At 46.5% G+C, this 15,808-nt stretch overlaps 1 protein-coding gene across 6 annotated transcripts in view; it reads right to left on the reverse strand.

Moving 5' to 3' along the window:
* The window catches only part of Tln2 (talin 2), a 425,612-nt gene that overhangs the window by 103,191 nt on the left and 306,613 nt on the right, over nt 1-15,808 (reverse strand). For all 6 annotated transcript variants that reach the window (XM_085844756.1, XM_085844751.1, XM_085844753.1 and 3 more), the window contains 6 exons: nt 14,051-14,179; nt 12,880-12,982; nt 5,199-5,407; nt 4,062-4,181; nt 1,088-1,285; nt 116-255 (listed from right to left, as the gene is read on the reverse strand). In XM_085844756.1, the coding sequence (XP_085700882.1) occupies nt 116-255; nt 1,088-1,285; nt 4,062-4,181; nt 5,199-5,407; nt 12,880-12,982; nt 14,051-14,179 (899 nt within the window). The remainder of the gene's footprint in view (nt 1-115; nt 256-1,087; nt 1,286-4,061; nt 4,182-5,198; nt 5,408-12,879; nt 12,983-14,050; nt 14,180-15,808) is intronic.

Consider the following 15,808-nt stretch of genomic DNA (forward strand, 5'->3'; position numbering starts at 1 on the left):
CGACAACAAGACAGGCAGCAAGTCAGAAACTGGTAGGATGTTGGGCACACCCTTCAACACAACAGAATCCAGAATCGCTCACACCTCCACAAGGCACACCTTGTCCTGCTCTTACCTTGCAGCTGCAGCCAGAAGATTTTTTGCGTTGGGAGCTCCAGGATCTACAGAGAGAGACTTGGCGGCTAGCAGGAGTTTGCTGGACGCCATCGAGATATTCTTCAGGTTACCTATCACTTGCATCTGGTCTTCTTTTGTCTGCAGAGTCAAAAGGAAACAGTCAGATGGGACTGACCACAGTTTTCCAAGAAGCTGTCAGGGAGCTAGGAGCAAGTCCCCAGGTGGAGGCAGAGACTACATCGGGGCAGTCAGTCTGCAGACGTGTGACTAGTGTCCACTCGTCCTCAAACAGATGCTCAGAGATGCATGAGGCAGAGAAAGAAGTGCATGTCCAAGTGGGTCAGCCAGGAGTCCTGCTTTCTTGTTATACGGGAGCGTTACAGGGCTGGGAGGAGAACAACTGAGCCGCACCAGTACACAGACCGGACAGTGATTCGAGCATCTTGCTCAACAATGCTGGAGTTGTCCAGTATCTTGTACATCCCAGCCTGGCACAAAGGACAAGCTCTGTGTAGATATTCAGAGCTAACAGCGTCCCAGAAGTTTTGGACTGGGGAAGGACATAACGCTCACCCAGCTTGCTAACTAACTGATAAATTGCCTTTTGTAGAAAATGTAACAACAACAACAACAAAACAAACAAAAAACCCCACCAATCTACCAAAAAACCAGTCCTGCAATCTGATGCCAGACCAGTCATGTTCCCTAGCTATAAACAAGTAGCTCATCTCTCCATCTGAATTAGGTCATTTTTAATCATTCGGAGATCCCAGATGTAATTCATTCAAGTTGAGTTCACTAAACCACAAATACACATGCATGTGAGGTCACAGAATTTCCAAGGCAGTCAAGGAAGGCGCTGCAGGTTGTTGACAGGATCCTGTTCCTGATCCACCCAGATGCCCCCAGCTGGGTGGTCTACCAGAACAGGGAGACTCAAGTGAGCAGCACAAACCACCTTCCCACCCACCTGTGCCTGGCCAGCCATCTCAATCCCGGCATCCAGGAACTCGTCAAAGTCATCACTGAATTTTCCAGAAGCGGCTGCCAGCTCTCCACTCTGGCCCCTTGTGGCATGGACGACTTCCCCAGCAGATTGGTTCAGATCAGCAGCAGCCTGGTTCAGCTCACTCTGGGCCTCCTGGAAGGGCTTTGTGCTTGGAGGTAGCTAGGAGGACAAAAGGCAATGCCATGGGAAGTTTTACCTCGAGTAAGGGGCCATGAGGACTGTGGAAGGAACAGTGACTGCCCAGGGCTGTGCTTCTGAGTCACTCAACTAGAAGATGGCAGGTCCAAAAAAAACAAATGCTATCTGCGATGCCTATTACATACAAAGCCATGCTGGCTTATAGGCTCTCAGAATAACAAATACCCGTGGCTCTTCTTAGCTCTTTTTTTTTTTAAAGATTTATTTATTTATTATATGTAAGTACACTGTAGCTGTCTTCAGACACACCAGAAGAGGGAGTCAGATCTTGTTACAGATGGTTGTGAGCCACCATGTGGTTTCTGGGATTTGAACTAAGGACCTTTGGAAGAGCAGTCGGGTGCTCTTACCTGCTGAGCCATCTCACCAGCCCTTCTTAGCTCTTTTTATCCTTCCCCTTACCCTAAACTTCACCAGCTCACAACCCCACCCTCCCCATACCATATAACCCTGCCACTTCAGTCATGTGCTCTCCAGGTCTCTCTTTCTCTTCCCCTCTCTCTTCCTTCCCTCCCTCTCTGCATCCTTTGCCCTCAACTCTCATCTTCCTCTTGTCCTCCCCACCCCCACTTCCTCTCATGGCTGGGTTAAATCTGCTGGCCATGTTCAGTGTACAACTGTCTCTCCCTGCTCTGAACTCTTCAGATGCCAGTTTGTAATTCCCCTCACATCTACATTAAAAGCCTTCCCTGCAACCATACCTTGGAGCAGTTATGGCATCACTTCATACAAGTGGCTCTGCTTAGTGTGAGCCCGTGTTAAGCTGGACCCTCCACACATCTCCATCCTTTCATCCTTTCATCCTTTCATCCTTTCATCCATCCATCCATCCATCCATCCATCCATCCATCCATCCATCCACCCACCCACCCACCCTTACAGAAAGCCCACTCTGTGGGCACCAGAGAGCTACCTGTGGTAGAAGCAGCTATTGTCAAGTCACTGACACTCACTGAGACAGCAGGGCCAGGATTCATGTCCAAGCAACTCAGCTCTGGGAGCCATTCTCCACCCTATTTTGTGTCCTTCATGATGGAAACTCTCAGTTTAAGCTTTTTAGAACTAAGAGGTCGATGATGGCCAACTTCAAATCACATTCTTTTTAACAAATGACCATCAAGTTTTTTTATTAGTTGTCCTTGTAAAAAACTTTTACAAATCTACACACCAAGTGCAGTATCGATTTTAGAATTACAGTCATCAAAGTTGCAGATTTTACTAAGGACCCACATATACTGCTGAACATTTGTTTTTTGTTTCTGTTTTCTTGTGTCATCAGCCTAATCAGCCTACGTGGCTTTTTTTTTTTTTTTTTTTTGATATTTTCTTTATTTACATTTCAAATGTTATTCCCTTTCCTGGTTTCCCCTCATAAAAACATCTTACCCCTATCCCCTACCCCTGCTCATCAACCACCTACTCCCACTTCCTGGCTCTGGCATTACCCCACAATGGGGCATAGAGCCTTCATAGGACCAAGGGCCTCTTTTCCCATTGATGACCAACTAGGCCATCCTCTGCTACGTATGCAGCTGGAGCCATAAGTCCCAACATGTGTACTCTTTGGTTGGTGGTTTAGTCCCCGGGAGCTCTGGGGGTACTGGTTAATTCATAATGCTGTTCCCACTATGGGGCTGCAAACCCCTTCGGCTCCTTTCTCTAGCTCCTTCATTAGGATCCCTGTGCTCAGTCCAATGGATGACTGTGAGCATCCACTACTGTATTTGTCAGGCACTGGCAGAACCTCTCAGGAGAGAGTTATATCCTGTCTTTGCTGGACATTTGTAACCAGAAGCAGACAGATGAGTGCTAAGCTTCCTTCAGTGTGGGATAGGAAAGAGCCCCAAGGCAAAAACCTTTAAGATCCCGGCTTTCTTTTTTTTTTTTTTAAAGATTTATTTATTTATTATATGTAAGTACACTGTAGCTGTCTTCAGACACTCCAGAAGAGGGCGCCAGATCTCGTTACAGATGGTTGTGAGCCACCATGTGGTTGCTGGGATTTGAACTCTGGACCTTTGGAAGAGCAGTCGGGTGCTCTTACCCACTGAGCCATCTCACCAGCCCCCCTGCTTTCTTAATTAGTGTCTAACACATGCCCCTCTGTCCTCGAACTGCCTGTCACTATCTGTTATGCCCCAAGAAAGATCTGGATGATCAAAGCCTCTTTTCTGTCCCATTCGGATGACTCAAGAGCAATCACATACTCAAAAAAAGTCAATGCTCAAAGCTCCACGTTGGGAGACAGGGAGATAGCTCAGTTGATTAAAAAAAAAAAATTGCCTTACAAGCATAAAGACTGGCGTTCGATTCCCCCACAAAAAATCTGGGTGTGGTGGTATACACATGTAGCCCCGGTGATGGTAAGATGGGAAGCTCGCTGAGCAACCAGCCTTGCCTACCTGATGAAATTACAGGCCACTGAAAGATCCTGCCTCAAAGGAAACTTGGGACATTTGAAGCTGCTCTCTGGCCTCCAGAGGTATGTGTGCACACATATGCATACATGTATCTGCACATACATGTGCACCCATACCAGCAAAACCTACCCCTGACAAGTCCTCACTCACGAACTTTGTTAACCAGAAAGGAAATGGAAAATGGTAGAAAAACCAAGATTCCTATGGGAAAGCCTAGATGCCCAGAGACTCCAAGGAAGGAAAGCCACCCTTTCTCCTTGGGGGTGGAGTGGGGTGCGGGAAGACACCAGGTATCCACTCCCAGACAAGGTCCTCACCGAATCTACAAGTAGCTTCTTGCTGGCCTCCCCGATGCTCTTCAAGGCGACATCTACATCCTTCTGTCCAGGAAGGCAATTCACGCAGTTATTCAGAGAGTGAGACACAGCTTTGGCCACCTGCATACACATACACAGAGGGAGGGAAACACCTTAAGAAAGCTACTTCCAATGCAAATGCCTTTGCATATTCATTGAGAAAGAGCAGAGAGAATATGCAGAGCTGACACTAATGTGGGAATTATTCACTGGCACCCACCCAACCCTGCTAACTAAATCACCAGGCCTCTGATCTCTGCTACCCTAGTGCTGGGTTACTACATGCTGCACATGTCATCTGCTCCCCAAGGCCAGGAGCCACCACAGCTCCAGAACCCAAACACAGAATCCTCCAATATGAGACATGGTCCTAGATCGTAGGCATCTTCTGCAGGGCTCTGCGCAGGCCCCCAAAGTTGACTTTGGAGCAGAGCTAAACTGTAATTGATTCTTCTCAGTGACCCTCTGGTGCTGACACACCTCAAGACCTCACTTTCTCAACAGGCAAAGAGGGGACCTCCTGCCGACCTGAAGATGTTCCTCAATGCCACCTTGTCCTCACAGGCCTTCAGGAATACTGACTGGGGGGGGCGGGTTCTATTTAATCTAAAAACCTAAAATATCTTCCTAGTCCCATGTCAAGAACACTCCCCAGATTGTCCCTAGCCAGTTGGTTCTATTGGTCAGCTGAAGAATCACCTGGAAAGGTTAGGGGAGTCTTTTCAGAACTTTTGGATAACTGGAACCTGTATTATATCTTCCTCACCATGCAGACTGGGATGGGGAGTTTATTGAAGTAGATACAAACCTTAAGCAAGCACGCTATGTCTAGAGTCCCAAGGCAGGCAGAGTTCAAAGCCCTCATGTCATTTGTTGACTATGAATTAAGTAGATGCCACATTAGTGTGGGAAATACTAGGTAAGACAAAACACTGAGTACCAAGTATGGTCAGTCAGTCTTGCTACCACACACACTTTAGACAGAACTGCAAATACCTTCTGAGTCCTAGGCATTCCTGCCAGGAAAACATGTCCACAAAGCAGGTAGCTGATGTGTATGCAACCCTGGTAACCATGGTTCCCAGTTCCCAGGCTCACCTGGGCTAATCTCTGCTGACTTTCTGTGTCTCCAGGTGCAATTAGTGCCTGCTTGGCTTCCTGGATGAGCATGGCAGAGCCCTCCATCACATCCCGAGCAGAGTCTAACATGGCATGAGCAGCCTCAGGATCATTTGTGGATGCAGCCACTCCCCGGGCAGCCTGGGCCAGTGTTTTCAGAGCCTGGGCTGTTTCTCTTGCTGCCACGCCTGGGAAGGAAAGTCTGTTAGAGTCTCTCCACTGGATTCCATCAGAAGTTACATTTTTTTCCTCGGCAAGAACACTGAGGTCCAGATTAATTTTTGACAAATGTTTATTGCCATATTCCTCAATATAGTTGCTCACACCCGGTGTCTGAGCCAATCAAGAGACACCACAATATATAAAATGCCCCACACTTCAACTTCCCATGTTTCTACTGCCTCACGTGTCTCTAGATCTAAACCACAGACATGGGAACAGGTGTGCAGATGGGGACCTATACCTGGGTGGCTGGTGCACAGGTTGTGGGAAGTTATTTTAGCACACTTGGCTTTACTGAGGCACACATTGCACACACACAAGAGTGAGCAGTTCAGTGGATTTGCATGGATAGATACATCCACCATTACAGTGTCCTTCACCAACAATGCTCCTCACACTGACAGTAATGAATCTCACATGTGACCTTAGACTGGCTTAAGAGAACCAGACAACATGCGCGCATTTGCATCTGTCTTCTCTCTGACTGTCAAGGTTGTGAGTTCAAGCAGTGCTGTTATGTGTAACTCTTTCCTTTTCTTCCTGTATGATCTTACATCAATGTCCTAACATTTGCTTATCTGTTCCTCTGCTGGCGGACAGGTAAGTTGTTTTGTGTTTGGGATAAAACTCCCAAGAAAAGAAAGGTCTTGTGCATGCGTTCAGATGAACACATGGAATCACATATCTTGGATAAAACCTAGGATTTGAATGGCTGAATCACTGAGGGCTAATGTAGCTTTAGGAAATAGTACACCACAGGTTCTAGAATGGTTTTACTACCGCACTTCCCATGGGCAATTTGGAGGAGATGCAGTCTTCTGTAGCTTAACTAGTGGGGCTCTGCTGCATAGCCTGACAAGAAGTAGGAAAAAGGAAGTTGACTTGGCATATGATTCCAGGTTGTAGGAACTCAGTCCATCACATCTACAGTTGAGAGCAGAGACAGAATCCAGGCACTGCAGCTCCTACTTGTGTTCTCCTTTCCCTTACAATGTTCAGAACCCCTGCCTAGGGAATGGTATGGCCTACAATTTGCTAAAGGATGCTAGAGAGCCCAGAAACCAGAACCTCCCTACCCCAGTCATGCCCATGGGCCAACCTGGACTAGAGAACTCCTCACGAAGATTCTCTTCCCATGGGGCTACAGAGGTGGTTCAGTAGTTAAGAATACTTGTTGCAGCCGGGCATGGTGGCACACGCCTTTAATCCCAGCACTCAGGAGGCAGAGGCAGACGGATTTCTGAGTTTGAGGCCAGCCTGGTCTACAGAGTGAGTTCCAGGACAGCCAGGGCTACACAGAGAAACCCTGTCTTGGAAAAAAAGAAAAAAGAATACTTGTTGCTCTTGCAGAAGACCTGAGTTTGGTCCCCAGCACCCACATGATGGCTCATAGCTGTTGACAATCCTGTTCCAGGGGATCTGGCACCCTCTCTTGACCTCTGAGAGCACCAGACATGTACACAGTACATTTAAAAAAATCTTAATTCCCTCTAAAGATTCCCTTTCCAGATAATTTTAGGCTGTCAAGTTGACAGTTAAAACGAACTCGTATGGTAATGCTGTTGAGAGCACTTAATCAATACATTTCATGGCCGCTGGATATTCTCTTGTGAAACATCTATCTTTGAATCCATTTTGATGGAGATGAGCAGTCCTCTGCTAGTTCAGCATCACCTCATCGGAATAAACACAGTCTGAGGCCCTCAGTCCTTAGCACACTAAAGAGAGGATGGAGACTGGAGGAACTTTCTCCTAGAAACCAAGGAACCTGATCTTTCCTGGAGCTTCTCTCAAGAAATCATTTCCCATAAGGCCTAGCAACAGCAGTGTCCCAACCACAAGACAGTACTGGGGCTGGACCTGAGGTTCCTAGCTTCCTGCCACATACTCTTGGGGACAATGAAGTGTGAGGGGCTTTTGTAGAAACACAGACGCTGTGTATGGAAATTACTCCTTTTAGTCTGCAGTACGGCTCTCTACAGAGTCATCACAAACACAGCCAGCGGTCTTCCCTGTGGTAACCATGAGGGTCCATAATGAGAAAAGTCCCAGATCCCCCCAATACAGCCATCCCTCCAACACAAACTCACTAATCTCTGAATAGTCTGCATGTCACAGCTGGGATGAAGTGCTGCAATCTAACCACGGCAGACCATAACACGGGCAATCTACTGATTGTTAGGCAGCCTGTGGAAGGGATGGACGGTACAGTCAGCATTTCTTTCCTTTTGAGTGTGATGTGTGTGTGTGTGTGTGCGTGATACATGTGATGTAAGCCGTGTGTGTGATCTGTGTGTGTGATATATGTGTGCCATAGCACACGTAGTATGGTGTTTGATATATGTGTGATGTCATGTTTGTGTGTTTGTATGCCATGGTGTGTGTGTGTGAGATGGGTGTATGTTTATGTGTATGTATGTGTGATGGGGTGTTTGTTTATGATTGTATGTGTATATGTGATAGTATGTGTCTGTGTTTGTGTGAGATGCTGTGTGTGTGTGTGTGTGTGTGTGCAGGTATTAGAGAAGCCCAGAAGAAAATACACAAAGATAAATAAAGCTAAGGCTTAGAGGAGAAACATTTTGTTTCAGCTTTTGGCTCCAGGTTGAAGGATGTCATTGCTCAGAAGAACTCCAGATGTGGTGAGGCCCTCATCCTGCTGTCTTCCCTGCCAAGTGTCTGTGTGTCTAGACTGCTGTCTCTCTCAAGCCACAGCTTCCCACAAGCCTCAGGAGTGGCTGAGAATCTAACACTGACTATTGAAGGTTCTACTAGGCTGTGATTTTTCAGACATCACCTATTGCCTTCTCATTTGTTATCTGGACTGTTAAATCCACTTCTTTTTTTTTTTTTTTAAGATTTATTTATTTATTATATGTAAGTACACTGTAGCTGTCTTCAGACACTCCAGAAGAGGGCGCCAGATCTCATTACGGATGGTTGTGAGCCACCATGTGGTTGCTGGGATTTGAACTCTGGACCTTCGGAAGAGCAGTCGGGTGCTCTTACCCACTGAGCCATCTCACCAGCCCTTAAATCCACTTCTATTCGAATTTTGTAAGCATTAAAATGCAACATTAATAATATGCAATTAGAAAATATTTATGTAAAGCTACTGAATGGGAAATGCCTTATAGATTAAGATGATATAAATTTTGAAATTATATTTACTTATTTTGTGTGTGAGTGTAGGTGTAGGTGTGTGTATATGTGTGGGCAGGTGTGTCATCCTGACATGCATGTGGAGGACACAGAGCCACTTGTGGGAGTCAGTTTTCTTTTTCCTCCATGTGGGTTCCAGGAACTGAACTCAGGTCACTAGGCTTGGCAGCAAGCACCTTTACCTGCTGAGCCATCCTACTGACCCTTAAGATGAGTTTTGCAAGCCAAGCTCTAAAGCCCTAAGCCTGTCCTGCCCAAGCATCTCCTGGTAAGGAGCCTGTTTGGAGGAACCAGGTCCAGACAGAAAAAGTTATATCACCAAAAGGATGAAACAATGCCACCAGGAGGCTGGAGATATCTAAGGCCCAATATGACTACATTTATATCCATGTTTTTAATGGGAATCACCATAGGGTCCTGTGACCAAAATCAACAATGTCCTTTCCTCCCCTTCACTGCCCCCATGATATTGCTTTTACGATCAAGTGTACATTAAGATTTGTTACCCACTAGGGGCAAACTGTAAAGCACACATCTGTTCTAATAACTGCAATCCTTGGAGAGCACAGACTGCTTTCATATCTGAATCTTCAATTACAGTCCGTAGCAGAGTTTCAGGACAAAAGGAGATAGCAAACATATCAGCATACTTCATAATTGTTGTTTTCCAGAGAGGGGCCCAGCCTTGAGCTGATCCTCCTGTCTCCAGCTCATCCTGCTAGCACACCCAGCTCTCAGAAGGTTTGTTATTTCCAGAATTCACACGTGACGTGTGTTAAGCCATTGCTAGACCACAATACCAAGGCTCCAAGATGATTTTAGGAATGATGTAAATTGTTAATTTGTTTTGAAGTACTTGCAAAAAAATTGTGCGTAGCTGTGTTAAATGGTTTAGAAGTGTATTTAGACATTTCGTTTGCCAAACAAAAGCCCACCTGCACTCAGGTGCAGCCTACTGGGAGTTAACGTGTAGTCTCCAAACATTTCACAGGTCTCAAGCATGGCAGGAGGGAGACTATACTCAGAGTTTGTCTACCCCTGTTCTCTCTTTGCTTGTTTCCACACCTTTCAACTGTGCTGAAATCACCTCTAATCAGGCAAGTAAGGCCCTCCTTATTCTTGAAGCCAATGGAGGCATCTTCACTCTCTGGATAGCAACTCTCTATTTCAAGAAACATGCTCGCCCTGGCTTCCCTTCTCTACCTACAGGTGTGGTTCCTACTTCTATCCTTCACCTTCATCTTTCACTAGTTAACTCTTTTCACTCAGCCACTCACTCCAGGCAAACTTTCCCACAGTTAAGGTTTCAATCAATTACCATGACCCAAGAAATAATTACAACACCTGCACTTCCATCCAAGCCTCCTCTCCCGAGAGCTATCGAGCAAGCTGCAGATCACATCTCTAGGTGACTATCCACCAGTCCATTTGTGGTTAGAACTAACCTCGTGATCTCACCCTAGCAACTCACAGAACTCTTCATTCAGCTCTCAGCTCTAAGAATTCTCCATGTTTTTTTCCTCATCTCTATCCCTGGCAACATTCTAACCAATCACCAAGCAGGGTCATGCTTGCTTCTTTAATCTATCTCCTTGTATAAACCACCCCTCTACTCTAGATCTTGAGTGTCCACCAAAGGTTCATGTGTTAAAGACTTGGTCCCCAAGGCAATTTGATTAACATTAAGTCACAGTGCCTAATGGGAGGGCTTCTGGTTCCTGGGCAAACACTCTTGAGGGCAGTTACAGCATACTCCCTCCCTGTCTTCTTTCTCATTCTCTTTTGCTTCCTGGCCATGAGGTTATGTGGGTTATTTTTGTTTTTTTGTTTTGTATATGCTCCTGACATCATATGCTACGCCACCACATACTCAAATAATTAAGGATTAGAGCCACCATGAGCCAAAATGAACCCTTTCTCCTTAGAAGTTAATTACCTTGGATATTTCGCTATAGTGACATAAAGCTGACTAATTATCACAGATGATTACCACCTCATCTAGAGGAATCACAGCCTGGGTGTGGGTCTCTCTGCTCTCAGTAGTTTCTATCCAGTCTATTCCACACAGAGGAGGAAGGGTCACACACAGGACACTGTGATCGGTGTCCACATCTAAAACCTTCCAATAGTTTCACATGGCTTCTGGTGAGACTCCAAGCTGCTCACGTTGCCTACGAGCTCCTTGTATCTATGCCTTGGCTCAGCTGTCCTAGTGTGTCTCCTCCTCTCAAGACTTTTACTAGAACCTTCTCAGGCCCTTGACTCAGCCTTCTCTAAGCCTCTGAGACCCCCTGCCACACAGTGCCATTTCACCACTGCCTCCCCAGTGCCTTCCAGAATGGGATGGCTTGCTAGGTAGGCTGGTTTTCAAGTGCCAAGGAGGCTGCCTGCCATCCTGCATGTTGGCAGTACCAGATAATTTAACTCCTAGGGCCCTAGGGCAGTCTCCCTCCTAGAAGCACACATTTCACCGTGCACAAAAGCTGCCAAACTTCTGGGATCATGTAGGAGTTTCTGAGATGTAAACTTCTCCTTCTAGTTTGTAAGAATTCATATCCACATTTCCCTTTCTACTAGAGCCCCTCAAAATGTCCTAAGTGGTCTTCAACACCCTGGTCTCTGAAATTTTTCCCTTATTCTCTGATTAAAACAGGATTACATATTCTTATTACTATGTCATATTTCGATTTCCCGTTTTGTTCTTTTAGTTTTCAAGTAATAAGAATGTGCATTTTTGATTTGGCTTGGAGGAATGACAGATTAACCCCTGCAAACCCACCCTCGAACAAAGAAATGATTGGAAAACATATGGTTGAAGTCAGCTGGGTGACAGGAAGGCATCAAGGTAGGGAGGACCAAGAGTTGGGAAGAATGAAAAGCAGAGTGGGGTTGGGGGAGAGAGGGAGGAAGAGAAAGGGGAGGGAAGGGAGGGAGGGGGACGAGGGGGGGACGAGGGGGGAAGAGAGGGAAGAAGAGAGGGAGAGAGGGAGGGAGAGAGAGACAGACAGACAGACAGACAGAGACAGAGAGAAGCCCAAGGCTCAGGGCAGCTTCTTCCCTTATGGTGGTCCTTAATTTGTAAGAGCTGCAAGAAAAGAGGAGGGGGAAAGGATGGGGAGAAAGAAAGAGGGAGCAGGAAGAGAGATAGGGAGAGGGGAGAAAGAGGGAGAGAGACAGAGAGGGAGAGGGGGGAGAGAGGGAGAAGAGAGGGGGATGAGAGGGAGACGGGGAGAAAGTGCCCCAGAGCCAAGCCTCCTACAGTACACAGGGCTAGGGAGAGTGTTCTGAGCCATAGCCTTGATGCACACTGAATCCTTACCACAGCCTCATCTGTACACTAAAGGATACAGCACAAGCCCTAGCCAGCAGTTTATGTTTCCCCCTTTCATGAGTTACACAGCCTCTTACTTACAAAGATTCCTAATAAAGACAAGTAACTGTCTATTATTTTCAGAAATAGACATGACACTGAAAAAAACTCAGAGGTGTCCTCAGTGCCCTGAGGACACACAGGACACAGCTCTGCTGCCTCCTCCCTTGCTGCCCTCCTTCCTTCCATCTTGGACACCCTGAGTTCTCATCCAGCTGAGGGTGGATTGGCTCATTCAGCTCCACCCCTCCCTCCCTGCCTGCCATCTGTCTGATTTTGTTGACATTCTTATTCTCTAGCTTTTACATTTTACACTTTGGTGGGATTTCTGGAGTCAGAGATAGTCCTAAAGTGTACAATTAGTAGTCTAATAAGGGGTCTACACATAGTTTGAGAGTCATTTTACTACATCACATGCTTAATCTGGTTAATATCTGTCAGGCTGACAGGATCTGGATCAGCTAAGCTAAGGAGGCAGATCTTTAGGCTCATGTGGGAAGGAGTTTTGAGTTAGGTTAAGCCAGGTGAGAAGATGGCTTGTCAGTGTTGGTCTTCAATAGTGCATCGTCAATAGTTCTGGACTCAATCAATCGGAGGAAGTAAGCGGTCCAGCAGCCTCATGTTCCTACCAACTTCACTTCTCCGGCCATGACAGAGGATGCTGCCTTAAACTACGAGCCAAAACCAAACCCTTCCCTCCTGTCAGGTAATTCCTCACAGCCATGAGGTAAGTACCGAACACGCTTGGGAAGAGCTTCGTAACAGTACTGTGGCGAGTCCCTGAAGGATGTGCTGTGAAGCCTGGGGAAGAAGGGCAAGTTTATTGTCAGATCAGTGAGCATTCCTCTCCAGACCGGGGTGTGCAGCCCAGCCACAGGTACTGTAAAGGCTGAGAGAGAGTCGTACCTGTGTAGTGCTCATTGCCTTGAGCAGCACAGGTCAGGAGCTGTGCCATGGAGGAGCCCACTCCCTTAGAGGTGCTTCCCACGTCCTGAGCACACTTTTCCAGCTGTAGGAAACAAATCCAAGGAAGGCAGAGCTTAGAAAAGAAACAATCTCCGAGGTCTTAGGGCATCACTTAGAACGATGGTTACACATCAGAATCGGAACCCGTGTTCATTCGCACCCAACTCGGCTGGGCCGTGCAGGGCAAAGGGCTTGGCTCTGCCCGAGTGAGGCAGGAACAGCCCCGCCAGCTGTGTGGAGCCATGAGAGGTCCTGAGCCTCACTAAGCCCCACTCCAGAGAGTGCCTGGCTTGGAAGGCCTTCAGCAGCCAATGCAGTTCCTTAACAGGCTATGCTGTGAGCATGATGCCTTGAGAAAGCCCAAAAGAAATCATTAGTGGCAGTAATTATGCCGTGGCAGGAGGTTGGCAGACAGTCGACTGCACCACCTTTCTGACATGTGGGGACATGAACACAGGCCACTTTAGTTACTATTCTTCAAGGAGTTCAAACTAAAAGGCATGTAAGAAAAATGGAGGTTTGGAGTGGCAATGAGTCCATGGAGGAAGGCAGAGGGCTTGCCTCTCATGAAAAGCATGCCTGCTTGCCATGTCTACCAAATAAGGAACAAGACTGGAAAAGGCCTAGGGTACAGATAGTTAATTAATTATTATATAGGGATACTGTTAAGAAGAGATTTGTAGGTGTATGGTGACAGGCAGAAAGTCATATACCAACTTTCCCAATGAAGGCCAATCTTTCAAATGAAAACGGAGTCTGGTCTACAACATGGCAGTCTGTGCACACACCCCCTTCCCCCCAGCCACTCACTCTTTCTTTATAAATAACAAGACATGCCTAAGGGATGTGTCAGATGGCAGGGGAAGGTGCTCGCCAGGAAGCCTGATGACCTGAAGTTAGTAAGTTAATACCTAGAATCCACAGAGTGGAAGGAAAGAACTCCCGAAAACTGTCTTGTGACTCCACAGACTCCACACACTTCTCTCTCTCTCTCTCTCTCTCTCTCTCTCTCTCTCTCTCTCTCTCTCTCTCACACACACACACACACACACACAAAACAACAACCACCACCCAAGTACAAATGGCAGAGCCCACACCCCACACAGCTTACCGTTTCTCCTGGAAGTGGTTTCAGTTGACTTTCTGCAGCGGCCATCTTGGCATCCTGCAGCTCATTCTTGAGAGTCTGCACAGTGTTCAGTGCAGAATCTATTTCCATGGGGCCACAGGCTTCATGGGCCTGCCAACAGAGTGGGGTATATGTGCATGGAGTCGGCTTGGCAAAGTGTCCTTAACACTCTGCAATTTATTAAATGTTTTCCTGGGAACCCTGACTCTAGCAGAAGGTAAAGTTAGCAAGTATTTCCCAAGGTAAAGGACCACTGTCGCTCAGGTCCTTAACTGTATGTCATTAATTACATGAGCCTTAGGACTGTAGACAGGTAAGCGCCCCCTTGAGCTACTTTACTCTCAGACCCAGAGGATGCACTTTTTTATTCGCCAGGCTTGGGTTGCAGTGACAGAGCACATGGCATAGTACACAGAGGCTTGAATGTGTGCACAAAGGCTCGGGATGTACTTGAATGTGTGTATAGAGGCTTGGGATGTCCTAGCATGTGCATGCAGAGGCTCGGGATGTACTTGAATGTGTGTGCAGAGGCTCAGGACGCACACCGGTAAAAAGTGAATAAGCAAACTGAGGAAGGATCCCACAGAGAGCACGCAGTAATTTCTTCTTATACATTTCCACACCATAAATCACTACCCTTTCACACACACTAAAGATGGGAAGAAATCCCCCTTCTCATCATTTGTTTTACTTGGTTAAATCTCCTGATCATTTAGAACACTGGTCTTCAGTAGCCAGGACTCCATGGCTTGACACACGTTAATAAATTTTATGCATACTTAATTTTGCCAGTCAGAATTCTCAATACTTATAAATTATCACTCTGCATCTCTTTTTGATAACTGGCACAAAGCATCACTAAGCTCTAGGTGACTGGATTTTGTGTGTTCATCTTATTAGGTACAGAAGCTCAGACTGGTCAGCAGACTTGAAAACAACAGGGGCCCAAACAAATTCATCCTGTTTAATTCCAGGATCTTGGAGCTTAACCCTTTTAATACATTGAAAAATAAATAATTAGAATCTCTCGAAGCCTTTTCCTGGACCAGCAGACAAGCTGGAGCATCACTTAGGGGCTCACTGTTCCAGGGTCTGATGTCGGTATGTGCCAAGATTCACTGAGAAAACTTAGCCTGCAACTAACATGTGGGCTACATGGCTTGTGGTGTGGATAGGTTTGCCTGAGGCATGCTGGGTACCTGTCTTCTAATAAGCACCTCACCATACACACCGGGCCATTACAGTGTGGATAGTTCTAGGACCTCTCTGAGAAATAGCTCAAACTTTACTGGGAAGAGTCTAAGGCCCTGGCACTTGGCTTTGGCAATGCGGCTCTCTGTTCATGTCAGGCACTCAAGTTGGCTTCCATTTTCTTCCCTTACCACTTTACGAGGCTGTGAGCTTCTATAAAGGGATTGCTACAAGGGAAAATGAATTCAAGCCAGAACTTCATGCTAATAACTACATCAGAGTTGCAGTGAGCTCCTTTGATAACTGAGTTTCAGAGACAAACGCATTTAGTCCCCAGTTCTGTCCCACTGAGACTCTGCCAAGGCAAATGTGCCCATGGAAGGTATGAAAACGTTTTAGGGAAGAAAATCGTAGCTAAGATGGCAGCCCCCTCCTAGGTACATTGTCTCTTAAGTTCTGGAGATGGTACTTGGAAGATAAGGATAAAATCAATTATTGCTAAAGCTTGGATCAAAAACAGCCAATGTCTCCATAAAAAATTAGTCCTAG

The sequence above is a fragment of the Mus caroli genome, unplaced genomic scaffold (genome assembly GCF_978045245.1).
Source record: "Mus caroli unplaced genomic scaffold, Mus_caroli_1 scaffold_11, whole genome shotgun sequence".
In the NCBI taxonomy this organism is placed as follows: Eukaryota; Metazoa; Chordata; class Mammalia; order Rodentia; family Muridae; genus Mus; species Mus caroli.